Source organism: Zootoca vivipara, chromosome 2 (assembly GCF_965207765.1).
Source record: "Zootoca vivipara chromosome 2, rZooViv2.hap1.1, whole genome shotgun sequence".
Taxonomy (NCBI): domain Eukaryota; kingdom Metazoa; phylum Chordata; class Lepidosauria; order Squamata; family Lacertidae; genus Zootoca; species Zootoca vivipara.
This window is the reverse complement of record NC_142584.1, coordinates 105,513,867-105,540,330: the sequence shown is the minus strand read 5'-3', so window position 1 is coordinate 105,540,330 and position 26,464 is coordinate 105,513,867. Positions and strand designations below refer to the sequence as shown.

Genomic DNA, 26,464 nt, shown 5'->3' with positions numbered 1-26,464 from the left:
TACCTTAGACCGAGAGCATGTAGAGGATGGGCAGGGTGGCGCTGTGGGTTAAACCACTGAGCCTAGGGCTTGCCGATCAGAAGGTCGGCGGTTCAAATCCCCGCAACAGGGTGAGCTCCCGTTGTTCGGTCCCTGCTCTTGCCAACCTAGCAGTTCGAAAGCACATCAAAGTGCAAATAGATAAATAGGGAAGGTAAACGGTGTTTCCATGAGCTGCTCTGGTTCGCCAGAAGCGGCTTAGTCATGCTGGCCACATGACCCAGAAGCTGTACGCCGGCTCCCTCGGCCAGTAAAGCGAGATGAGCGCCGCAACCCCAGAGTCGTCTGCGACTGGACCTAATGGTCAGGGGTCCCTTTACCTGTTACCTTAGACTGAGAGCATGTAGATGATGGGCAGGGAAGACCAATATCGAACTGCCCCTATAACCCATGGCCCTCTAGATATTAGAAACCAAGCTAATTCCTTTTATGGGTGACACTGATAGGGTGGGGGGTTTTCTGTGTTTTTCTGTAGCTGTTCCAGGCAGGTGCATTGTTTTGAAGATGCCCGGAGCATCGTTGTTTGTTTTTCCTGCATGGCCCCAGATTATCATTTTCCTTCAGGGCTGAGCACACCCTTTGAGCACACAGAGAGGGAGAGAAAGAAGCAATAGTCCTCTTCAAGGGGAGCTTCATTCTTCAAACAGGAACGAAAGCCATCTGAGAGAGGTAGCGGCAGCTGCAACAGAAGGTAAAACCGGCTCCCTTATCTATCCCAGGAAAAGCAGAGAGAGAACTTTAGTCATTGCTGCACTATGTCAGGTGGTGTTGGTGGGGGACGACGACTCAAAAGTCTAAGTAGGAGAGAGGGGAGATCATGCAGGTCCTGTTTTTGATAATAAAGAGTAAACTCCAACATGCTCAGTGTGGTTTACTGCTGACACTGTTGGAAGGAGAGAACACAGGAAGAGACATGTAGATATCCAAAAGTTAGAGAGAAAACCATCTCATTGTCCTATTCTGGTCTGCACTGATAATGTTATTTTTAAATGTCCCCTAGGGACAAAAGGGAGATGTGGCCATAGAAATCATTTCAATGTATCTGTCCCTGGGCATAAATGTGTCGATTAGCAAACTCTCCAGTTCAAAATGGAGAGAGAAACCACCTTCTTCTTCTTCTTCTTCTTCTTCTTCTTCGATCACCCGTAGCTGAGTAAGATTGTCTTCCATGAACACAATTTTAACAGTAAGTCCGTAAGTGACTGTGGAGGACAATTCTGGATCCACACTTCCTTTGGAGACATAGGTTTCTGGGCGGAAGTTGATCACAGTGAGGGTCTGCCAAGCGTGCCTTCCTCTTAGCACGTTTCTCCTTTTCGTCCTGAGTTTGAGCGTCTTCAAAGCCCATGACACCTTTGGAAAAGACTGTTCTCCAATTGGAGTGCTCATAAGCCAGTGTTTCCCAGTTGTCGGTGTTTATACTGCATTTTTTAAAGATATGCCTTGAGAGAGTCTTTAAACCTCTTTTGTTGACCTAAACAGAAGAGGGAACCCCAAAACAGTCCAATGGAAACTGAGCATGATCATTGTGCTACTAATGCTGGTTGACTGACAGAGGATGGCAAAGAGGAAAATTGGGGAGGGGTGAGCGAAATCGATTTGCCTGGATCCCCCAAATGCAAAGCACTCCACACTGCAGCATTTTGTTGCAAGCCCCCCCTTCATATGTCTCTAACTCTCGTTCCGCCTCTCACCTGCAGGTCCCTCTCTTCCACCAGGAAAAATGCTCATCAGACTCAACACCGCCCAACTTCTCATTGTCTCGGCACTGCTGCTCCTCCTCTTGTTCTCATCCTGGAGAAGTCTCGAGCCCCAGGAGGGAGTCTCGGCTCCCACCAAGACCCACGTGCTGATCCTTTCCAGCTGGCGCTCCGGCTCGACCTTCGCAGGGCAGCTCTTCAGCCAGAACCCGTCGGTCTTCTACATGATGGAGCCAGCCAAGCACGTGTGGCATCGCATGCCCTGGGGCAGCCCCGAACTCCTCCAGGGGCCCATGAGGGACTTGCTGCGCTCCATCTTCCTCTGTGACATGGGGGCCCTCTGTGCCTACATCGAGGACCCCAGCATGGTCTACCAACTCTTCATGTGGTCCATGAGCAGGGCGCTCTGCTCCCCTCCGGCCTGCAAGGCCTTCAGACGCTCCGACATCATCGGGGTGAAGGAGTGCGAGGCCCGGTGTGGCCAAATGCCCTTTGAGATGATTTCTGAGGCCTGTCTCACCTACAGCCACGTGGTGGTGAAAGCCGTCCGCTTCTTCCAGATGGAAGCGCTTTACCCGCTCCTGATGGATCCCTCGCTCCATCTCCGGGTGATCCACTTGGTCAGGGACCCTCGTGCCGTGTACGCATCGCGCCAGGCCGTGTCTCTTCACCCCGACGACCTGGTCATCAGCAACGCCGTCAACGGCACTCTCAGCACCCTCGGAGTCATGCATAGGGTCTGCCGTGCCCAGGCCGAAATGTACCTCACGGCCTTGTACCGCATGCCTCCGGCCTTGAGGGGGCGATATCTCCTGACGCGGTATGAAGACCTGGTGAGGGACCCGCTGGAGCATCTGGCCAAGTGGTACCAGTTCACTGGCCTGACTTCCTCCCATAGTCTTGAGTCCTGGGTCTACAACATAACTCACTGGCCCACCGCCAACAGCGACCGGAAGCTTGGCATCTCCAGTGTGGACCCCTTGGAGATACAGAAAAATGCCAAGGTGGCTTCCCAAGCTTGGAGGAAGCACCTCAGTTTCCAGGAGGTGCAAGACGTTCAAAGCATCTGCAAGGAAGCCATGGAAGTGTTTGGCTACAAGCCAGCTGCATCAGAGGAGGAGCAGAGAGATTTGACGAAAGATCTTGTCCTTCCCAGGAAAAAAAATTAAGTCCCATGCAGGTGGAGAAGAGGAAGGATGAAATGGAACTCCATAGCCACAGCCTCCCCTTACACTGGGGGGGAATCTCTGGAGATATTTGCCCAAAGAATGCCCACTATATTCTACAATGGTAATGTGCTGCAATCTGTCCTCCAATTTCCTCTGAAATTTTATTCCTCTGGGAAAGAGGTTCTAACTCATTCTCACGGCACATGCCAATTCCATTCGCATTTTGGTGGGTGTGGGATTTTCAGGGTACCATGTTGTTGGGAGGTGGGTGGCTGAGGGTGATGTGTGTTTTTTTCCTTCTGTTTCTCCAGCACTTGCAGCCACCCTGGGTGCCTGCACTTCCTAATCTAAAAAAGCCCCTCCATCCTGGCCTTTCAACTAAAACACAAAAACACCTGGGAAGGCTGCCGAGAACAGACCGTTGATGAGATGATTTGCAGAATAAGAGAAAGAACATTGACAAACACCCCTTGGTCATCTCCAAAGGAAGGTAAGCACAGGGTGGGGAAGTGAGAACCTGTCTCCTGCCCATAAAGACTTCACCAAATTCTTCTCTCCCTTCTAATCATTTTCAGACGCAAGTTCTGATCTCATTAATTGATGGAGAATGGTTGAAAATACAGATTCACACACACCCCCAAACACCACACTAATTCTGCCATCGCAAAAGCAAGCCACGATCTTTGTGACAATCTAAAGACTATTTATTGCAGCAGGAGGTTCTGTAGGTATAATAATAATAATAATAATAATAATAATAATAATAATAATAATAATAATTTGTTATTTCTACCCCGCCCATCTGGCTGGGTTTCCCCAACCACTCTGGGCAGCTTTCAACAGAACAATAAAAACAGAATAAAACTTCAAACATTAAAAACTTCCCTGAACAGGGCTGCCTTCAGGTGTATTCAAAAGTCGAGTAGTTTTTTTTTTTTCCTTGACATCTGATGGGAGGGTGTTCCACAGGGCAGGCGCCACTACCAAGAAGGTCCTCCCTGTAACCTCACTTCTCGCAGTGAGGGAACCGCCAGAAGGCCCTTGGTGCTGGACCTCAGTGAACGATGGGGGTGGAGATGCTCCTTCAGGTATTCAGGGCTGAGGCTGTTTAGGGCTTTAAAGGTCAGCACCAACACTTTGAATTGTGCTCGGAAACGTACTGGGAGCCAATGTGGGTCTTTCAGGCCTTGGCGGCCACCTCGAGTCACCAATCTAGCTACCGCATTCTGGATTAGTTACAGTTTCCGGGTCACCTTCAAAGGTAGCCCCACGTAGAGCGCATTGTAGTTGTCCAAGCGGGAGATAAAACACCTCCTTCACTGGATGCAAACCTATGGAACATATGGAAAGAAGAGGCTTCTGGGGAAGCTGCTCCTTCCTTCCTTCTTGTAGGTACTTTCCTTGTTTGCCAGAAGAACCCTTAAACCAGGGGTGTCAAACTCAAATTCATCGGGGGCCGCATCAGCAGTTTGGTCACCCTCAAAGGGCCGGTTGTGTCTGTAGGACTATGTGTCCACTCTTTATTATCATAAATTATTGTCACTGCATTCAATTATTACTGTTTTTTGTAATAATGTAAGCTCATTCCCGCCCCCACGTGGATCACATTCCTGCATCGTGGCGCGTGTGTGGGAGGTGATATAAACGAGGGAAATTTGAACAAAAGGTGGGGATCGACGGCTTCCGGGGGGGGGCTCAACTAAACCTTCGGCAGGAAGGAGAAAGCCACTGCTGGGATTAAAAACCTGCAGATGGAAAGAGGGCTCCCCTCTCCCGCCCTGCGCACACCCAAACCCCGCTAGGCAGGATGCCACACGCTGCAACCCACCCCATGCTTTGGAGAGGGGCAGGAACATGCGGTGCAGCGCCAACTCCCTGCTTTGCTTTTGCATCCTCCCTCCTCAGCGCCAGAGTCCCTTCCCCTCACGCTGAGGGAGGGCAGTGGATTTCCCGAGGAGGAAGGCGGCGGCAGCCCCAGCGGACGTGCATCTTCGCCTCAGAGCTGCTCTTCCCCCCACCCGCGCTGTTGTCGTCTTCGCCGCCGCCTCTCCCTACCGGGACTGCAGGCAGAGGAGGCTTGAAAACCTCCCCCCCCAAAAAAAATCCCCTCCCACCTACTCAAACCGTGAGGCGACTCCATCTGGAGCCCTACATCACGAGGGGCTGAGGGGAGGCGGCGGCAGAGCGGGAAGAGCAGGAACCCGTGCCGTCGTCGCCGCCTCCCTCCTGACCCCCCCCTGGGGAGCTGCTCCGCCGGAACTGAGAAGCCAAAGGGCGGCTCGGGGGTGGGGGGGCAGAGCAAAATCCAGCCACCCTCCCGAGTGTCTATGAGGAGAAAACGGAGGAAGAGGGAAGAGAAACCCGGCTCCATCAAGAGAGTGGCTGTTGCGCTTCGCCTACTTTCCCCTCAGGCTCACTCCACGTCCCTTTCGCCCGCTCGCTCGCCCACCTCCCGGATGCAGCCGAGGAGAGGAAGGGAAGTGGCGGGCGGTGGCTCCCCAGTGCCACCTCACTCGCTCTTGGAGACAACAGCAAAGCCCGCCCCCCCCCAAAATCCAGCGCTGCTCCGTCCCGGCACCAACTTTGCTGGCGGCGCCTGTAGGGCTTTCCTACCTCCTCAGCGGGCTTCCTCCCCCTCCTCCTGCATCTCACTTCCCTGTCTGGCCGCTGTGCCACCGCCTCCCTCAGCCTCATTCGAAATTGAAATTCCCTGGCCAAGGCCGTCAGCGCGGCTCCAGCACCCCGGCCTCCGCCTGCAGCCCCGCCCTCGGTTTTGACCCTCGGCCAATCGCAGGCTCCAGAACTACTGTCAGTGGTATTGTCGGCGGCGGCTACGCGGGCCACATGACGAGGTCTGGCGGGCCGGATTAGGCCCCCGGGCCTTGTGTTTGACACCCGTGCCTTAAACCAATTAGGAAGCCTGCCAGGGAAAACTTAAGTGACGGGTAGCTTGGCTGCTCTCTCTTGACATTGAATGGGTTCCAAAACTGAAGCAGGCACTCCAAAACAGGAGAGAATCCCTTACATGTACACACACACACACACAACTGAAGAACCACTTTTGGGTCCCTTCCAGAAGAACATCACCCGCAGCCTCCCTGTTCAGGTTTCTGTCACACCCTTCTCCCACTTCCTTTAATGCTTTTGCCTGGCTGGAATGAGTCCTTGAACCTTGCTCATGCTTCCTGCTTGCCTGATGGAAAACAGAGAGGGGTGTTTGACCTTGAAGGAAGTCCCCTACTATACAAAGGACGAAAAATAACACCCATTGCACACACCCACTTTTACATTTGGCCCTGCCCACAAGCTGGCATGTGGTCCCCCCAGACGGTTCCTCCAAAGGGATTGCAGGTATTTATAGAGTTAGAAGACATCTGAAGGCAGCCCTGTTTAGGGAGGCTTTTAATGTTTAAGAAATTAGTGTATTTTAATGTTTCTGTTGTAAGCCGCCCAGAGTGGCTGGGGAAACCCAGCCAGATGGGCGGGGTATAAATAATAAATTATTATTATTATTATTATTATTATTATTATTATTACCGAGTCGGAAGAGGCCCCCATGGTCATCTAGTCCAGCCCCCTCCAACGTTGCTGGGCTCCATCTGCCATCCGCCCCAGCCAGCATGACCAATGGTCAGAGATGATGGGAGTTGCCCAGCAACATCTGAAGTTTCTACAGGGCCCTCTCACCTCTCTGCTATAAAGGTGCAGGGAGGTCCCTCCCTCCCTTTGTACCGCAATCATCCAACCACTAGCCTCTGCTTTAAAAGAACATAAAGACTTGCCCTGCTGGATCCAACCAAGACCCATCTGGCCAGCTGGAAGGTTCTGGCCACCCCCAAAGAGTGATGCTCTTTGTTCCTAGCGTGCAGGTTAGAGCTGGGGCCTGTCAGATGTTGATACACTGCAACTCCTGTCACCCATGACAATGGGCTATTCTGGCTGGGGCTGATGGGAGTCGGAGCCCAAAAACATCTCAAAGGCCACAGATTGACCATCCCTAATCAAGAGGCTGAGTCGTGGCTGGACTTGGAGGTTCCATTTAGCTACAAAGGCTAATCACTGTTGGCAGGCACTGTTGGCTATCGGAAGTCCATTCACATCACCCACATTTCAACCCCATGGCTTCCCCACACAAGAAACCTAGGAACCATAGTTTACCAATCTCAGGAACTGCAATTCCCAATAGCCTTAACAAACTACAGTTCCCAGAATTCTTTGGGAGAAGCCGTGCCCTTCAAATGTGCTTTAAATGTATGGTGGCGATGTGACCATTACACATAAGAAACACCATCTTTTTGTGCCAGTTGGCCGCCTAGGATTTTGAAGGAAGGAAGGAAGGAAGGAAGGAAGGAAGGAAGGAAGGAAGGAAGGAAGGAAGGAAGGAAGGAAGGAAGGAAGGAAGGAAGGAAGGAAGGAAGGAAGGGAAGGGAAGGGAAGGAAGGTAGGTAGGTAGGTAGGTAGGTAGGTAGGTAGGTAGGTAGGTAGGAAGGAAGGAAGGCATTCTCTCTCCTGCCCAACAACCACAAATAGATTTATAAACCCATCTCTCCCCATCAACCCCTCCTTTGTTGTCTTTTCTCTAAACTAAAAAGCCCCACAGACAAAAGCTGTTCCCACCCATTGATCCAAAGGAAGTTTGTCAAACGGCTTTTAAAAAAAATGCACACAGTTAATCCATGTACATAGTAAACAAAGAATAATAGCTGAGATTAAGCTTTTGGTTTCATGGGCCACTGCAAACTCTGGTATCACTCTACGGGTTCACTGGGAAGAAACCAGCCTGAGTTTTCCATTGCAAAAGCTTCTGCTAGCAATCATCTGGCCAATTAAAAACACCTGTCTTGTTAGAGGCTCTCTCCCATATCCGAGTAGAGAAACCCATGCCAATTTTTGTTTGCCTTTTAGAGAGAGGGCAAATGCACTACGGCTGCATCCCTTGTGGGGCTCTGTGCGACCACACGAAAGGTCTCTCTGGTCAGGCAACAGCCTAACTTCCCACAACAGCTAACTAGATGCCTCTAGGAAGGCAATATTCCTTTCCCCATCCCCTGCTGCTGCCACTAACCTGCGTGCCCCCCCCCCCCCGCCCAGCTAGACATATGCCCATTTGCTTCATATATAACAATGTTGGCTGGTGTCCATTGAAACTGGAAGGGTGGTGGGCAGGGAGCACAACAGTAGGTGGCTCCAGAGCCAATGACTCCCATATGGCAACTTTAAGTTTGCCAATGTGAAGAAGGACTATTGCAGGGGTCAGCAACCTAAGGACCATGGGCCACAAGCGGCCCACGGGGGTCGTTTAACTGGCCAACGACCCGCACAGCGAGTCCCTGCGCACTGCGCTAAACTGGCACACCGCGGTGCAGGGACTCGATTCCGCGATGCCGGAAATTGTGACTGCGCATGCGCAGACACTGGAAATTGCGTCTACGCAGACGCCAGAAATCGCGGGGCCGCGCTCATGCACGCGCACAATCCGGCCCATGGAGGGATCTCCGCTGGAGTGAACCGGCCCAGGCGAGGTAAACCTTGCCGACCCCTGGACTATTGCTACAAACAGGGGTGTCGTTGGCGCTGCAGTTTAAATCACTGAGCCTCTTGGGCATGCCAATCAGAAGGTTGGAGGTTTGAATCCCCATGATGGGGTGAGCTCCCGTTGTTCTATCTCGGCTCCTGCCAACCTAGCCGTTCGAAAGCATGCCGGTGCAAGTAGATAAATAGGTATCGCAGTGGCGGGAAGGTAAATGGCGTTTTCCGTGAGCTCTGGTTTCTGTCATGTTGTCCTGTTGATCTGGAAAGCTGTCTGTGGACAAATGCTGGCTCCCTCGGCCTGAAAGCGAGATGAGCGCCACAACCCCATAGTCGCCTTTGAACGGACTTAACCGTCTAGGGGTCCTTTGCCTCCCCCCCCCCCAAACAGAATATTGTAAGTTCAGCTGCCGATTTTCCTGCATCAGGCTCCTTCTCAACACATTACAGGCATACCTCATTTTAATGAGCAGCCTCCATAGCTCTATTGGTAGAAACTCTTAATCTGAGGTTTAAGCCCCACGTGGGACAGAAGATTCCTCCATTGCAAGGGGTTGGACCTCACGGTCCCGTCCGGCTCTATGTTGGAAGCTCTTTATTGCGCTTCGCAGATATTGCTTTTAAAAACACACACACACAAAATGAAGGAATGGATGAGTCAGCAGCCCTCAACATCAAGCAAAAAGATCATGACTTGCTGAAGGCTCAGGTGATGGTTACCATTTTTTAGCAATAAAGTATTTTTTAATTAAAATATATACATTGGTTTTTTAAAAAACAAACAAACACCACGATGCTATTGCACACTTAACAGACTACGGTATAGTGTAAACATAACTTTTATATGCACTGGTGGGGGGAATTATGCAACTTGCTTTATTGCAATATTTATTGAGGTGGTCAGGAATGGAACCCCGCAATATTTCGGAGGCATGCCTGCATTTACAAATATGACCAATGGACAGCGGGAACAATCCCTGTGGAACAAACATGCTATGGGCATAGCCAAAGGGGGAGTGGGGCAGCTGCCCACCCTAAATCAAGTAAATCAATAAAAATACTTAACTAACTGAGGTTCTACTCCCCTCAACATAAAGCCTGCCCTCTAACATACTGGTAAATCCTGGCTACGTCCATGAAACATGCCGAGGCTTAATTTGATTTCGCCCTGCTTCGCTTCTTATTCCTGAGCCGTCCCACTTTTCTAGTTATGGCCACATCTCACTTTTGTCCCTGGGGGACATTTAAAAACAAGTTAAGGGGGGGGGCAATTCTGAGGAACAAAGTGAGAACCAAAACAAGGCCATCCTTTGAAATTCACAGTTGCCTGAATTCTGTGGCGCACTTCTCCAACTAACCAATGCTCACAAAAATGCAGATTATATGGGGAAAGTGTGCGTAAAAAATGAATATTTTTGTAAAAGAAAAATAGCATACAAAAATGTGTTATATTGGGGGGAACTGCTTGCCCCTCAAAAAATTAGCAAATTTGCCACAGAGATGTGGAAAACTGATTAAGATTCGAAAAATGAGAAACAGAGAGGACCGAAATAGACAGATCCTTCCATCTCTAGTTTTGAGTGCTTGTGCTGGAATGAGCTTGAAATAATTTGATATTCCTTGCCTCCTGCTCATTATTGCTGCATTCCTTATTTTAATATTGTACATGCTTTCCATGGATTTTATCAGATATCATAAACCACCTTGGGAAAATGTTGCATTTTGAAAAGGAAGCTAACAATAAATAAATACATAAGCATGTTGATGTGAGATTACTGTTAATCTGATCAGCGCCGTCTTAAGCGCCCCTGTCGCCATGGTGCGCTGGATCTCTCCAGAGCCCTTCCGCCCCGTTTCCCAGCGCGGTGGGCGGGTGGGCGCGGCGCTGCTGCGCGGCGGGCGGGCATGCGGGCAGGCACAGCGCGATCTCTCCGGCGTCCTCCCGCCCCGTTTCCCAGCGCGGTGGGCAGGTGGGCGCCGCGCGCTGCTGCACGGCGGACCGGCTGGCCAGCGGGCGGGCGCAGCTCGCGGCGCCCTCCTGGCGGGCTGGCGCCATGGTGCCCTGCGCCACCGGGGGTCTATGTAGAGCCGGGCCTGAATCTGATGCCACGCACTGTTAAGAGTTGTATCTTTTGATTGTACTTGTACATCCTATGCATGTAACTGTGGCCTAGGATCCCACCAGGGCTACATGATGATGCTCACTCTAGGGCTTGTGGGAGTGGTTTGATGCAGGGAAACCAAAGAAGGATGCCAAAAGCGCCAGAATGGCCAGTTCTAGCAATTTATTAAAGAAGGTGTCAACGTGCAACACACTGTGCAGAGCCTTGCTACCTTTGCAGACGCAGGTCGAACACCACAGACAATCTGGGCAGCTTCCTATAAAAAACAGGATAAAACCAGGGCCGGCGCATCCATTTAGGCGAACTAAGCAGCCTGCCCGCCGCCCCTCGGTTCTGCCTCCACTGTGCCTGTCACCTGTTGAGCGGCTTCAGGCCGCTTTCCCGAGGTGCGCGCATGCTCTGGAGGCGCACAGGGAGTGCGAGCCTGGGGCCACCTCGCCGGGCCTCTCAGCTGTTTTTTTATGTTATTTTTCTATTTTCTACTTTTTATTTTTTCTATTTTCTATTTTTTTCTATTCTATTTTTATTTTTTCTATTTTCTATTTTTATTTTTTCTATTTTCTATTTCTATTTTTTATTAATGGGGGGGGGAGCGCCAGAAGGTGATCTCGCCTAGGGCGCAAAAAACCCTAGCACTGGCCCTGGATAAAACATTTTTAATTTTTTTTTGGTTTTTTTTTTAAAAAAACTTCCCTAGAGGGCTGCCTTCAGATGACTCCAGGTTGGATAACTCCATACCCTCCAACGTTTCTCTAATGAAAACATGGACATCCTACCATTGTTGTTGTTTAGTTGTGTCCGACTCTTCGTGACCGCATAGACCAGAGCACACCAGGCACTCCTGTCTTCCGCTGCCTCCCGCAGTTTGGTCAAACTCATGTTAGTAGCTTTGAGAACACTGTCCAACCCATGATATTGCCCCATGATATTCTTGTAAAGAAGCTGGTAAAATGCGGGCTAGACAATGCTACCATTCAGTGGATTTGTAACTGGCTGACTGACCGAAGCCAAAGGGTGCTCATCAATGGCTCCTCCTCATCCTGGAGAGTAGTGACTAGTGGGGTGCCACAGGGTTCTGTCTTGGGCCCAGTCTTGTTCAACATCTTTATCAATGACTTGGATGATGGGCTTGAGGGCATCCTGAGCAAGTTTGCAGATGACACCAAATTGGGAGGGGTGGCTAACACCCCAGAGGACAGGATCACACTTCAAAATAACCTTAACAGATTAGACAACTAGGCCAAAGCAAACAAGATGAATTTTAACAAGGAGAAATGTAAGGTACTACACTGGGGCAGAAAAAATGAAAGGCACAAATACAGGATGGGTGACACCTGGCTTGAGAGCAGTACATGTGAAAAGGATCTAGGAGTCTTGGTAGACCACAAACTTGACCTGAGTCAGCAGTGTGATGCAGCAGCTAAAAAAGCCAATGCAATTCTGGGCTGCATCAATAGGAGTATAGCATCTAGATCAAGGGAAGTAATAGTACCACTGTATTCTGCTCTGGTCGGATCTCACCTGGAGTACTGTGTCCAGTTCTGGGCACCACAGTTCAAGAAGGATACTGATAAGCTGGAACGTGTCCAGAAGAGGGCAACCAAAATGGTCAAAGGCCTGGAAACGATGCCTTATGAGGAACGGCTTAGGGAGCTGGGTATGTTTAGCCTGGAGAAGAGAAGGTTAAGGGGTGATATGATAACCATGTTCAAATATATAAAAGGATGTCATATAGAGGAGGGAGAAAGGTTGTTTTCTGCTGCTCCAGAGAAGCGGACACGGAGCAACGGATTCAAACTACAAGAAAGAAAATTCCACCTAAACATTAGGAAGAACTTCCTGACAGTAAGAGCTGTTCGGCAGTGGAATTTGCTGCCAAGGAGTGTGGTGGAGTCTCCTTCTTTGGAGGTCTTTAAGCAGAGGCTTGACAGCCATCTGTCAGGAATGCTTTGATGGTGTTTCCTGCTTGGCAGGGGGTTGGACTGGATGGCCCTTGTGGTCTCTTCCAACTCTATGATTCTATGATTCTATGATTCAACCATCTCCTCCTCTGTCGTCCCCTTCTCCTAGTGCCCTCAATCTTTCCCAACATCAGGGTCTTTTCCAGGGAGTCTTCTCTTCTCATGAGGTGGCCAGAATATTGGAGCCTCAGCTTCAGGATCCTACCATGCCCTCCAATATTTCTCTGATGAAAATAGGTACGTCCTAAGGAAAAGTGGGATATTCTGAGATCAAATCAGAAACTTGGGGGTGGCTTATGTAAATCCAGGACTGTCCCTGCCTGGAAAATAATAATAATAAATTTATTTATTTTTATTCCAACTGCGTCAGACCAACTGTGGTCCTCTCTGAGGCATGCTCTCTCTCGAGTTCCAGAGTTCCTTATGGATAGGCAGGAAGGAGCGAGAAGGGAGACAGATGCCAGGGACTGTGGGAGCCAGTGCCATCGGTACAATTTGGAGGCTCGTGATGCGTGCCAGTAAATGTTTAGTATGCATGGGCATATACACCATGCGGCCACAACTGGATATAAAAACGCAGAGTTCTTCTAGGGCCAATTGACGTTCTATGTAAGGAAGCTCTAGTTTTCCAATGATTATTCTGAACCGCCAGGGGGCGCAAGAGGCACACAGACGGAGACGCGACGGGGGGGGGGGGAACCAGCCTTGAAACCAAGTAGGAAGCGGGGGGGCGGTTCCCAAATGTGGGCGTGTCTGGTGCGGGCTGTTGGGCGGCGGATTGGAACAAAGCAAAAGGGGAGGGGCGACGAGTCCTACCTACGTCGTTTTACGTCCCTTCAAGCGCGCGCACGCATGAATATACATATTTCTGAGGCGAGAGCGACGTCACCCGCCGCGCTTCCCCCGTCCTCCCTACGGAAGAGGTGATGCTTTTGACGCGACGGGTCAAGGGCGAGGGGGGCGTGGCCGGCGCCGGATCGAACCATCCCACCTACCGCCTTGCGAGTCGTGTGTTGGTTAGGAGCGCCGCGGAGGGAGGGAGGAGGGCGTGGCCTCCGGCGAGAAAAGAAACCGCCCTCCAGTCTCCGCCCTCATTTTTGACTTGCATGAGGGAAGGGAGGCGTGGCCTCAATCAGAAAGCAGGGGGCTGAGGGGGGCGGGACGGCTGGTTGCCATGGGTTCGCTTCCGGCGCTGCCTGGCGGAAGTGGCTGGAATTCTGCTGCTGGCTGCCGTTTGCTGCCGTTGCCCTCGGTCAGTGCGCGGGAGGCGGGGGGCGCCCCTCTCGCCGGAGGAGTTGGGGGGCAGCGCCCCCCCCAGAGTGACGCGGGCGGGGGAGAGAGGGCCTGAGAGGGGTATGGAGGGGGAAGGGACGGAAGGCAGGGGGAACCGAAGGACACGAGGGAGGGAGCAGCCCTTCTCCGCTCCGCGCCCTATTTATCCGCGTATTTAGTAGCGCCTGTGCTTAGGGAGCGAGCCTGAGGGAAGCGAAGGGGCTTCTCGCAGTAGGCCAGGAGGTGGGCGCAGAGAAGGAGCCGCGAAAGGCCCTGTCACTTGACTTTTTAAAGGGGAGACCTCTTTCCTATAGGACCTCCATTCCCCTGATCAGTAAGGGTGCATATAAGCAGCACTGTCTTCACAATATATAGGTGAGCATAGGAGTCTGCCTGATACTGGGTATCGTTTTCTGTCACAGCTATTAGCTGTCCCAAATCTTAAAAGCTGCACTGGTGTTTGTATGTGTATACACTGTGTGCGTGCGTGCGCATGTGTGCGTGTGTATACACACAGAAACATACATATACACACGATATATATGTGTGCATGAGTTTATTTCGACCTGGGATCTGTTGTGATGAAGGGTGGGCTAGAAATGCGCCTAATAAAGAAAATTATTATGGCCATGCTTTTAATAATATATTGTTAATAATAGTTTATTTATAAGCCACCCATCTTGGCAGCTTCCAACAAATCAAAACACTAATTAATTTGTGACCCCTGCAACCTATGTGAGGGAATGTGTGTGACAAGCGGTCCCATCTCTCTTTCAGTGTCAGGCAAGAGGTTGCATTTTAGAGAAATGATTATATGACTGCCCTCCAGGGTGGTGTTTGCGTGAAACAATAGAGTTATTCATGGGAAAGTTCTGGTCTCAGTCTGTGTTTGTTATGTTTTTATAAGTGTTGGAAGCCACCCAGAATGGCTGGGGCAACCCAGTCAGATGGACGGGGTACAAATAAATAATAATAATTATTATTATTAGTGGTAGTGATCAAGGCTTTTGTTGCTTGAAAGGCAGGAGGTTTTTAATCCAGTTTTATATGCTTCACAGGGGCATGATGACTGAGGCCAGAACAATTGGTGACCCAGTAGTGTGCCTCCAGCCAGGGAATCCTACTGGGATTGTTTAAATCCAGCAAGAACTTGAGTCTTTTTTGAGATTGTGTCTGTAAAAAAAATCTACAGTCCTAAGAGATGTGAAACCAGGCTTAAGGACAACTGAGAAGAACAGCTAGACACTGAGGACAATGAGAATGCTGTTCTCCATGGGTTTTCTGTAGCAGAGTTTATGATCAATTGTGAAGACTGAACTTCCCCTCTGTGAAATGGAAGATTACACACGAGCCTTAAAAAAGACTTGAAGGGGATTATCCTGGCACCAGAAGACCATGCTGCCATTCATTTTAGTGGTGGCTAAGGCTGCAGGAACATTTCACCCCTACCTTTGAGCATAGTGGGGTCTGTGTAGGAAATTGAAGAAAGAAGACTTTTTCCGGCTTATCTCCCTCTACTGTTTCTTCAAGGTGGAGTCTTTGAAGGGGGAGGGGGGTGCCAAGAGACCCCCCTCCCCCAGGAGAGAAGAACATTAGGCTGGCCACCCTATATCTATGGCAATATGACATCTTCCAGGTGAGTAGTTAGGTGCAATTCACTCAAAGCTTATACTTGTTTTGCACTGTAACCATATTCTGTTTAGCTTGCAAGTGTTTGGATGTTATGCACTGTGTGTTCAGTGTATGAAAGTGCAAGTATGAAGTGAATGAATCAAACCCCATGTTTGTTACCTTTAATCTGTTGAAATCTGGGCTTGGTAGGTTATGTGAGTAGGTAGGATTTCATGTCCCTAATGTCTGCAGTGATCCATTTCTTTCCTAATAAAGTTAACTATCGGTAGACTTGTGTGCATCTGTTTGGCTTTCACAATTCATACTTGATGCAAAACTGCCAATTAGCTAGGTACACATAACCCTTCACAGTAATTGAATCTTGTGAGGGCCTTTTGAATGCACCCTGTAGTAGAACTGAGTTCTTTCCTGTATCGGTTAACTGCAGTCATTCAGAGACAGGGACCAGTATAAGTGTTGTGCATGTAGTGCCTGAGACCTGTGAAAGCACAAAAAATAATCATTGCAGGAACAAATTTGGATGTCCAGAAATGTGGTATGTATTTCTGAAGAAATCTCTTCGGTGTACAACACATATGCTAAAATATGCTGGGCACATTGATCATTCGTTTCTTTGTTTCTCTTTATCATCATAATATATGGTTGTGTTGGGTGTAATTTGCATTTATTTGATCTAGAGGGTTCATTTAGTTTGGATATGAGATATTTCTAGATTGACTTAATGGAGTGATTTTCCTTATTTCTTTAGCCAGATCTATATCTTATCATTATTTTTTTAATCACAGTATTATAATGGTTGTAATATGGATAGAATGCTTGTCAGAATGCTTCATATTACAAGGCCTTTGTAAGTTAATATTTCAATCTTACTGAGCATTTTTGTTCAGGGGTAGGGAACACCTGACAGGGGGCTGGCTATGCACCCTCTTGATCTCTGTCAATCTTGGCTAGTAAAGTCTTGTGGGAAGTAATGACTGGATGGTCCAGTAAGTGGTTAATGCGCTATTGGAGGTAGTTATGCCCACTGCCTTGAAAGAGGTGGTAGTGTGGCCCCTTTTGAAGAGGCCTTCATGGGTTCAGAGGTTTTAGAAAACCTTCGTGAGCAAGGTGATTGAGAGGGTGGTGACCAGCTAGCTACAGGTATACCTAGAGGAAGTAGTGTGAGATACCAGTCCTAACCAAGGTGTTATTAAAAGTGTAAAGTAAAGGTAAAGGAACCCCTGACCATTAGGTCCAGTTATGACCGACTCTGGGGTTGCGGCGCTCATCTCGCGTTATTGGCCGAGGGAGCTGGCATACAGCTTCCAGGTCATGTGGCCAGCATGACAAAGTCGCTTCTGGTGAACCATCCAGCACACGGAAACACCGTTTACCTTCCCGCTGTAGCGGTACCTATTTATCTACTTGCACTTTGACGTGCTTTCGAACTGCTAGGTTGGCAGGAGCTGGGACCAAGCAACGGGAGCTCACCCCATCACAGGGTTTCGAACTGCTGACCTTCTGATCGGCAAGCCCTAGGCTCTGGGGTTTAACCCACAGCGCCACCCGCATCCCATTAGTAAGAGTGTACAGAGCCTTAAACAAAGCTTGGGACTGATGTACAGTACCTAAATATGTGCCTTCCTCAACACCAACCATATTGGGCCCTATGAAGTGGCCCTGTTAGCAATACCACAGCTGTTGACTTCCTGGTTGGTGTTGACCTGTGGCAGAGCTTGGGCGGTTCCCTGTTTGTGGAATTACCTTCCTGCTGATGTGCAACCTGTCTCCCTCATTATTAACTTTCAGGAAGATCTTAAAAGCATTTCTGTTCACCCTGCCATTGGATGGCTCAAAGATACTGTTCCTTACAACCTTGAAATTGTTAACCGTGAGGGTATGTGATTGTTCTGCAAGTTTCTGTGTTATTCATAGTGCTTTTAGATGTTTTGAATTTGTTTTTTTAATAAATTTTTGCTACTTGGGTGTTTGCTGCTTTGGAATCATGGGATGGGATATGAAGGATGGGATAAAATTTAATACATAATAATAAATTTCCAATTTTGCCTGTGAGACCGCCCGCCCCGCAAACCACACCCACCTGATACTATATGTAATGCCAGGTGTGGGGAAGGTAGAGACGTGGCTGCCACGGAACTATCAGGAGCCTTGGAAGTGTGTTGAGGTTGTTCTTTAAACTGATTGGGTACATTACAGAGTTTCCAATTGGGAACTCAGTAACACAGCTGATCCCTCTCTAGCTATGTGGTACAGTATTTGAATCTGTGAGAGATACGGTAGTAGCTTACTGAGGGCCACCTAATGTCAGAAGTAAGATCTGGGCCAGAGGCTTCTAGTTCACAGATCATTCCCATGAATTGCAAACCTATGTATGTTTATCTAGAAGTCAGTCCCAATGTGCTCACTTGTACTCCCAGTAAGTGTGTGCAGGATTGCGGCCTTGGCGACAGTGAAGCAGTAGATAGGGAACTGGAAGTTCAATTTAATGGTTTCTGTGAAGGGTACTTGCTGAAACTGACACTTGATTCTAGGGCCCAGGGTTGTCTGTCCTGTCTGTTTAGTCTCTGAGTCCTGCCATACATCTGGTTACAGGTAGGTAGCCGTGTTGGTCTGGATCGAAGTAAAATAAAAAAATTCCTTCAGTAGCACCTTAAAGACCAACTAAGTTTTTATTTTGGTATGAGCTTTCGTGTGCATGCACACGAAAGCTCATACCAAAATAAAAACTTAGTTGGTCTTTAAGGTGCTACTGAAGGAATTTTTTTATTTTCCTGCCATTGAGTTCTTACTAGCATAATTTTGCACTGAGGGAAGGGTGGTTCAGCTGGCGTGGATAGGATAGTGCTTAGTGTGGCCACTGCCCTGCCTACGTGATGCCACTGTCTCTTGCCAAATCTGACTTGATCAGTTGCACCCCGATCAAGTTGTGGTATCATGAGCTGCTGCAGTGGTGCATGATCACAACGCATGATATTACACTGGAGCAAAAGCCCCAATTGCTTCCTTACATAGCAAATCACATGTCAGGCTATTAGTCTGACATGGGCAAAGCAGGGGCTGGCATGGGGTAATTTTGTAAAGTTCTGTTTATAGTGTCTATTTGCTCACTACTCAGTATACTAAATATTGCTTTCTGAGCACTATTTCTGGCACTTGACCCTCTTGCTTTGACGAGTCCCACAAGCCTCTGTCCTCCTTTTTTTTAAAAAAAAACACACGAAAAACAAAAACCTGTTTGATTACTTTGATCCTTGCTTTAAAAATTCAAACTTGTGAAAGCCCTGATCAGCTAGTCAGGGGATATTGTAGGCTTATTAAATCAACCTGCAGATTTCCATATATCTGAATACAGCAAGTCCAAACATGATTGTAATTTACTCCCAAGAGTTGTATATGGGCTTCCACAATACAGATGGTGCTTAGCTCTGATACAATGCTAAATTAGAGGGGAGGAGATATTAGGATGTCCCAGATGAAAGATGAAACAAATATGCAGAAAGTGCAGAAGGGAAGGGTGCACATGGAAATGCTTCTGTTTCACTGATCCCATAGAGCAGGAAAGATATGGAGCAAAATGGTTGTACTGCCTGCTGCATCGTGTCTACACAACAGGCAGAGTCATTAGGACTTTAGGGAGAAATTCAACCTTGCTCTAAAGTGATTGTTCTTTCATGGACTTGCCAGATGATTTGATCACCCCCTACCCACTCTGTGCACTGTTCCAGAGTTTGTATTTTCCCTTCCCCCCCTGAGCCCCCCCCCCCCGGTGAGGAGGGGAAAACTGGTGTCCCCCCTCCTCTGACAAGACTGCTGACAGAGCTTCCTCTAACAACTCATTAGTTGAATCCCAGTCTCCAATAAGCAGCCCCCATGCTTTTAACATTGCAAGATTGGCCTTGAATGGGGTCAAGTTGAATCCACCACAGTGTTTTACACTGTATATTCAGTATTCTATGCAGCATGTCCTAATTTAAAGTTAAATGTTGGCTCGTAAGGTCAGTGATGCTAAAGTAATTTAATAATGGTTGGCTAGGCTTGTATTATGGGGAAGATGTTTCAGCGACTCCCTGTTTAGTTCCAACGTCACGTACAGTATTCCCTGTGAATACTGAATTCCATCCATCTCTGGTTTTCTGAGATCATGACTGTACAAGTACTTTGAGGCCCTAATTAACTCAGTCTCTTCCAAATATGTTCAGCCTCTTATGACTTTGTGCAAATTAATGGAGGAAGAGAGAGACTCAGATCCAGGTGACCACAGACGCTAAACTGAAGATGTTATTCTGATGGTGGGTAGCTTTGGGTAGCAGCTCCAGGGTCTTTTCTGGGGGATCCATGTTATTCCCTTACCTGGAATGAGCCCAAGCAAAGCCTTAGATTTACACCTGTTCTTCACTTCCATGTGGCAAGGAGGAAGACTTTGCTTGCATTTACTTTTGGTTTCACAGAATCCTGCTGCCTTGTTGCATGCAATGTAATAATCTATGATTTGAAGTTGGCTTGTTTATTTGACCAGAGTTTGTTTTAAATTCCAATCTTTGATTGGTATGAAACAACAGATCTCTGTGAAAGTAAACACTAATGAATTCCTTCTCCCAACTGTTACAGGAGGAAAGGGGGAGCATGTGAGCTTTCGCTCACTTTGGCCTGTGAACATATCACTAAACAATGGTTTAGTGTTACACACAAACGAGGTAGCTGTCTGTTTGGCTACTCAGCATGCGCAGCATAATAGTTTATCCTGTCTGGCCAGAGGGTTGTTTAGACTGAAATGTGTGATTTGTGGTTTCTCTCTTCCTGAGAGTTGTGTTGTTATTGCCTTGATTGTGGGCAATCCCAAACTTGCTTAGCATGCCACTCTAAATCAGGATAAACTCTACTCAAGTATAGCCAGGACACTTCAACAAGCAGTGCCTTGGCTACATCTCTTACGCCATGGGTAGACAAACTAAGGCACGGGGGCCAGATCTGGCCCAATCGCCTTCTAAATCCGGCCCATGGATGGTCCGGGAATCAGCGTGTTTTTACATGAATAGAATGTGTATTTAAAATGCATCTCTGGGTTATTTGTGGGGCCTGCCTGGTGTTTTTACATGAGTAGAATGTGTGCTTTTATTTAAAATGCATCTCTGGATTATTTGTGGGGCATAGGAATTCGTTCATTTCCCCCCCCCCAAAAAAAATATATAGTCTGGCCCCCCCACAAGGTCCGAGGGACAGTGGACCGGCCCCCTGCTGAATTAGTTTGCTGACCCCTGACTTACTCCCTCACTTGGAAGTAGTTGTATGTTTTTACTGTGTAATTTTGGTTCCTGGGAATCCACCCAATAGAAGCATAAAAGCCAGTGGAGAAATAGTCTTGGCCAGCCAGGTCAATGGGAAGGGACATCCTGGATGAAATGTGATACAAACTGGAATGGATGTGAAGCTTGCCTTCCCCCATAGAAACTATTTGTGCTTCATGAGGGTGGCCCCTCTCACAGCTGGAGAACTCTTAACATTTCACTCCATCTGTGAGCTGCTTGTCTCCATTCTGAAACCAATGATTTGTTTTCCTGCAAGATTATTGCTTAAATTACATTATTTCTGTTTACAGCTAAGCCCAGTATTACATGTTTGTAGTAAGTAGACACAGGTACCTGCTATATGTTCTGTGCTAAGAAAGGAAGCCTGTAGCTTCCGGCTCCTGCTCCCATCAGACCCAGGCCAGGAGTTGTAGGCCAATAACCCTGGGATTTCCAATCCTTGTTCTGCAGTGGATCCTTACAACCTCAGGAAGAAGTCACAATGGGGCCTGGCCTGTAGAATCTAACAAGATTGCAGGTAGAAACATCTCAACCTCTCATTAGACCTACAAGAATTCCCTGGCATTCACTTTCTAACAGGAATCAGCCAGATGTTTCTGGGGAGCCCACTAACAAGTCATGAATGTGATGGCTCTCTCTATAATTTACTCTCCAGCAACTGGTATACAGATCTGTACAGCCTCCATCTGTGGTACTTTCATTTTAGTTTTCATGGCTAACAGTAATTGATAGGCCTATCCTCTGTAAATTGGTTTGGGCATTTTAAAAAGCCATTTAAGCTGCTGGCCATCGTACATTCTGTGAGGTGAGACTGACTTGAATGAGTGTTCAGAACTCAGTGATGGCTTCTGTGTTCTGGGGAAGAGCTCTTTTCATTAGTGTTAAATATTGAAAGCCATTCAATTAAGTCTCTGTTGCTTGGCAGAACCCAAGAAACATTGCAAAGGTCAGACACGTGTTTTCTGACAGATTGCTGTTATCTGCAGATCTAGAAACCTTGGCTGGCTCTGTTGAGATTTCTGGTTGCCATTTCACTGGTGGTAATACTGATAACATATTTTAAGAGCTTATTTTTAGGAAGAGTAGCAAAACTGCTAATTGCAGAAATGTCTGCCTTATAGAAGACAGAAGATTTCTATTCTACTTACAACAGACATGTCCAAAGTCTGTTTCGGGAGCCTAATCTGGCCCCCGTGGCAGTATATGTCCTGGGGTAAAAAATCCTTTAAAAAAGCTCAACAACTTCAATCCTTAAAAAAGCTCAACAACTTTGGTCAGCCCCCTCATGCATATTCATTTCATCAAATCTGACCCCCTTTGAAAAAAGTTTGGGTACACCCTGACTTACAACCTTTACAGGTCAACAAGCCAGGTTAGTGTGATGTAACAGCTAGGGTTTCGTTTGTAGAACAGGGAGCTCAGCTTCAAAAAGCAGCTCCGCCAAAAAGTGACTAGCGCAAGGTTTCCCAGTACTATCTCTCAATCTAACCTCCCTCAAAGGGTGGCAAGCAAATAAAAGGTGGTAGTTCTGTAGGTAGTTCTGAATTCCTGGAGAAAATATGGAATGGAAATTGAGCACCTTTCTCACCTCCCCAAATGCAGTTAACTTGGTAATAATCTTGACTTCAGGACACTTGTGGCCTGTGCTGTGTTTTGCTTAAGTGAGCGCCTCTGAGAATGGCCAACTTCACCTTCTGTATGTTCACCACCTGAAATTCTTTCAGGTAAGGGCTCAAGGGCAAGTGTGCTCCCAAGCATGTTCAGAGGGCCTTTCCTTTGTGAGGATAATGCTTCCCTGTCTTGGGGGGGGGGGGTAGTATAATTTGGTGTCCTCCTCTCTCCTGCCTCCACGGACTGCAGCTTCACAACTGCAGCACTGTCTGAGAAGTGACCCAGTGTGAGATGGTGGTTCAGCTGAGAGGGAGAGGTTTGGCCCCTCTGCTGCACTTGCTCACTTGCCGTTACCCATCAAGACAACCACTACCGTATATACATATTCATGTGGTCTTTCCAAGTGCACTCTACAAAATGGTGCCTGCCACTTCTCTGGCAGCCTCTTATTGAGAGGCAGAGCTGAACAGAGCAATGCAATGTTCATTGCAGTAGCAGCACAAAGCTTTCAGTGCTTTCACATGTGTACCCCACTACAAATGCAGTTACTGCCCCCATGTGATGCCTCAGCGCTTGCTATAAACGGCGCATGTGGGCACAATAATAGCACAAACTGCTCAGCTGGAACTTTTTGGCTTTGCGTTCTCTCGTGATGGCAATTGGCCAATCCGTAAAATTCTCTCTAGTTGGCAACACTAGACCCATCCCCTCTGCGACTGCTTGTGTGTTTCTTTTTGTTTTGCTCCTAACCTCTCTCTTCCTGTTTCTGTTCAGATATGTCAGTAGGAGAAGCTGGGTTGTGTAATTTTAATTGTGGCAGTAGAACCGGAGGGAGAGTTTTTGGGCAGATGGTGGCAGATACTATAGGAAGGGTGGAGTGCATGACTGGGCAGCATGGAGACCTTACTCCTGCCGTTGAGAATGGATGGCACTGTTGCAAGAATGCCAGTTTCACATTGGCATTATTTTTTCATATGGAATGCTTAGCCACAATTGGACACTATTATGAGATAGGCTGTTGGTTGACATTTGGTCTGTCACTTGGTCAGCATTACAATTCTAACCAGGTAAGGCTGGAATCTGTTGGAGTAGTCTATCATTCTGAAGAACTTTCTCTAGGTTTCGAGGCTTCAGTCGTTAAGCCTGGAAACCAAGAGAATGCCAGTCAAAGATGGGGCTTTTAAGAATCATGGGGGAGGCATCATGTGTGAATGTAAGTCTCTGACATATTGACTGACATTCCAAAAGCAACACAGTAGGCTAATAATAGAATTACAGTACTTTTGTATCACTATTGAATTATGTCTTAATTTACAATCAGATAACGTATAACATATACACGGTGACACCAACTAACGTGAGTTAAGAAAATGTCCCAAAATAAGGGATTTTTAGGTTGATATAATGTCATGAAGAATCACTAAAGCTTGAGGCAAATATGCAGTATTTGCCAAGAGTAAGCTGAAGAATGTTGGTGCTCCAAACACAGCAACAGGACAGTCCTTCCAGGATGACTGACTGTTTCAATCAATGTTCTTCCTCAGCTCTGAACATTCTGTAAATGGTTATTACACAATAAGAAATATATTACCAAGTAAAACGGCCAAAAGGGTACACAGGATACATATGTTGGTGTCACCGTGTGTGTGTGTGTGTGTGTGTAATATTTATTTATTTATGCATACCCCGCCCATCTGACTGGGTTTCCCCAGCCACTCTGGGCGGTTTCCAACAGAATATTAAAATACAATAATCTATTAAGCATTAAAAGCTTCCCTAAACAGGGCTGCCTTCAGATGTCTTCTAAATGTCAGGTACTGTAGTTGTTTTTCTCTTTGACATCTGATGGGAGGGCGTTCTACAGGGCGGGTGCCACTACCAAGAAGCCCCTCTGCCTGGTTCCCTGTAACTTGGCTTCTTGCAACGAGGGACGTGCCAGAAGGCCCTTGGCGCTGGACCGCAGTGTCCGGGCAGAACAAAGGGGGTGGAGACGCTCTTTCAGGTATACTGGACCAAGGCCGTTTAGGGCTTTAAAGGTCAGCACCAACACTTTGAATTATGCTCAGAAACGTACTGGGAGCCAATGTAGGTCTTTCAAGACCGGTGATATGTGGTCTCGGCGGCCGCTCCCAGTCACCAGTCTAGCTGCCACATTCTGGATTAGTTGTAGTTTCCGGGTCACCTTCAAAGGTAGCCCTACATAAAGCGCATTGTACGTTATCTGATTGTCAATTAAGACATAATTCAATAGTGATATAAAAGTATTGTAATTATATTATTAGCCTACCATGCTGCTTTTGGATTGTCAGCAACACAGGGGTTCTTTTTTGTTTAGTCTCTGACATATTGTCAGGTAGGAACCCTCAGTGCCTGCTGTTGTGTAGAAATGTTGGCACATCTGAAAAAGAATCTGAATTACATCACTTGTGTTTTTATTTTATTTTTTATTAAAACCTAAAATGCATTACTCCTTTTGATGTAAAGACCCATATTTTATTATATGAAGTCTCCTGCCTATTCCCCCTGCACCCCCTCCCAATCTGCTTCCACTATGTTACACAGTTTATAAGGCTGTTTATTTGCATGTCCTGGGAGTACATCATGACTGCAAAAGTTGTGTGAAAGCTGCATTTTTAAAAATTTGAGCAGGAAATCCAAGTTTCACCATCCAGAGCAGGGAGATTAAGCTTTCTGAAAAAAACGAACTTGGTCTTCTGACATCTCTCTCCTGATCTTTGTGCCATGCCTCATCTATCAGTGGTGAAGTACAGAGATCCTAATGATTTATCAACTTATACTAGTTATATTTGAATGTTTCTTTGGCAGCAAGTATCAGACTTACCGTACTTTTTCTTTTTAATTAGGTGACTTCTAGGAGTCTTGAGTCTTTCACAAAGTGGATATAACGTCTGCACACATGTCATCATGGGAGTTGTCTTACACGCTATACTTGCGTTTAAAAATATAAGGAGCTTTTTGTGCCTGCTTCTGAGAAAAAGGTAGGTGGGGACTCAATGAGCATGGGTCTGTTGTGGAAGTGCGGAGGGGGGGTCAAACTTTACCAGCTTAACAATTGTTAGATGTGGGAGTGCCAAGCATCAACTATCACTAATCTTTAAAACAGGCTGCTTTAGAAGAAGTATTAAAATTTGATTCGGGTCACTTATTTAGATGTGCATCTTGCATTTTTATGTTATGAAAAGCAGTATGCAACTTTAATAAATAAATAAATAATATTATTGAAATCAGTGTGAAGGTGGCTTGTTCACAAGTTAGCTTTGCATTTGAGATAACCAAGTTTATTACCAGATAAATTTCCTGTATTTTGTCATGGCCTATGACTTTGAGCATATGACTTTATAACCCTGTTGTTGTAGAGACCTTTTGCCCCGAAAGGCTTTCATTTTCTCACAGGATGGCTGGGAATGAGTTCCCACATAGCAGTTAACAAGGGTTGCCATATTTCCAAAAGTGAAAATCCGGACAGAGTTGTTGTTGTTGTTGTTGTTGTTTTGGGTGGACCCTGCCACCTTCCCAAACCCTGCCTGATTTTGAGAAGGCAGCGTAAGGCCTCTTGGATGCTCCCACAGACCTGGCACTGCTTCTCTAAAGCGAGACCCGCCTGCATCTCCCTTCCCATCACTGCAAACTAAGCTGCTTGAAAGGAGTCTGCTCTAGGAAGCGGAGAAAGGGAGAGAATGGAAGAGGGATCCTGGCAGAAGGAGAGAGAGGGGAGGAAAAGAGGGTCTGGAGGAAGAGGAGACGGTGCTGGGGGGAGGGGTGTCCAGACAGGAGGCAGGATGTGGGTAAAGGAGGGGTGGGGGGGATTAAATCAGTAAGTCCCAGTTGGAGGCAAGGAGAGTCTCCCTGAGCCAAATATATCCTCATTTTCTGGAGGGAGCCCTGCAAAAGGGGAGAGAAGGGTGTTTGTGGGGGGCAATTGGTTGGAAATTGAGAGGAGAGGGGATGCAGAAGAGGCGTGCTGGGGAGGAAGGGGAGGGAGCCGGGGGGGGGCTGTTACTTGTTTTGTCCTGGGGGGCTTGGGTTGGGATGTGATGACAGTTGGGTGCTGAGGGAAAATGCAGCAATTCTTATTTGTGATTTGGCAGCGGGGTAGGAGAG

At 47.6% G+C, this 26,464-nt stretch overlaps 2 protein-coding genes across 5 annotated transcripts in view; both read left to right on the top strand.

Annotated features, from left to right (window-relative positions):
* Window positions 1-1,181: 1,181 nt before the first annotated feature.
* On the top strand, window positions 1,182-2,931 carry LOC118076007 (carbohydrate sulfotransferase 6-like). The gene has a single exon (XM_035098490.3). The coding sequence runs from the start codon at window positions 1,763-1,765 to the stop codon at window positions 2,906-2,908; it is 1,146 nt and encodes a 381-aa protein (XP_034954381.2). The 5' UTR covers window positions 1,182-1,762; the 3' UTR covers window positions 2,909-2,931.
* Window positions 2,932-13,674: 10,743 nt separating this feature from the next.
* MGAT1 (alpha-1,3-mannosyl-glycoprotein 2-beta-N-acetylglucosaminyltransferase) overlaps window positions 13,675-26,464 on the top strand; it is a 45,396-nt gene continuing 32,606 nt past the window's right edge. Inside the window, exons 1-3 of one of the 4 annotated variants that reach the window (XM_035107005.3) lie at window positions 13,675-13,773; window positions 14,852-15,429; window positions 25,207-25,341. The gene's annotated coding sequence lies outside the window, so the exon portion shown is untranslated. Of the gene's footprint in view, window positions 13,774-13,857; window positions 13,875-13,935; window positions 14,169-14,851; window positions 15,430-25,206; window positions 25,342-26,464 lie in introns of those variants that run through there. The other 3 variants (XM_088663389.1, XM_035107006.3, XM_088663390.1) reach the window with 3 other exon arrangements.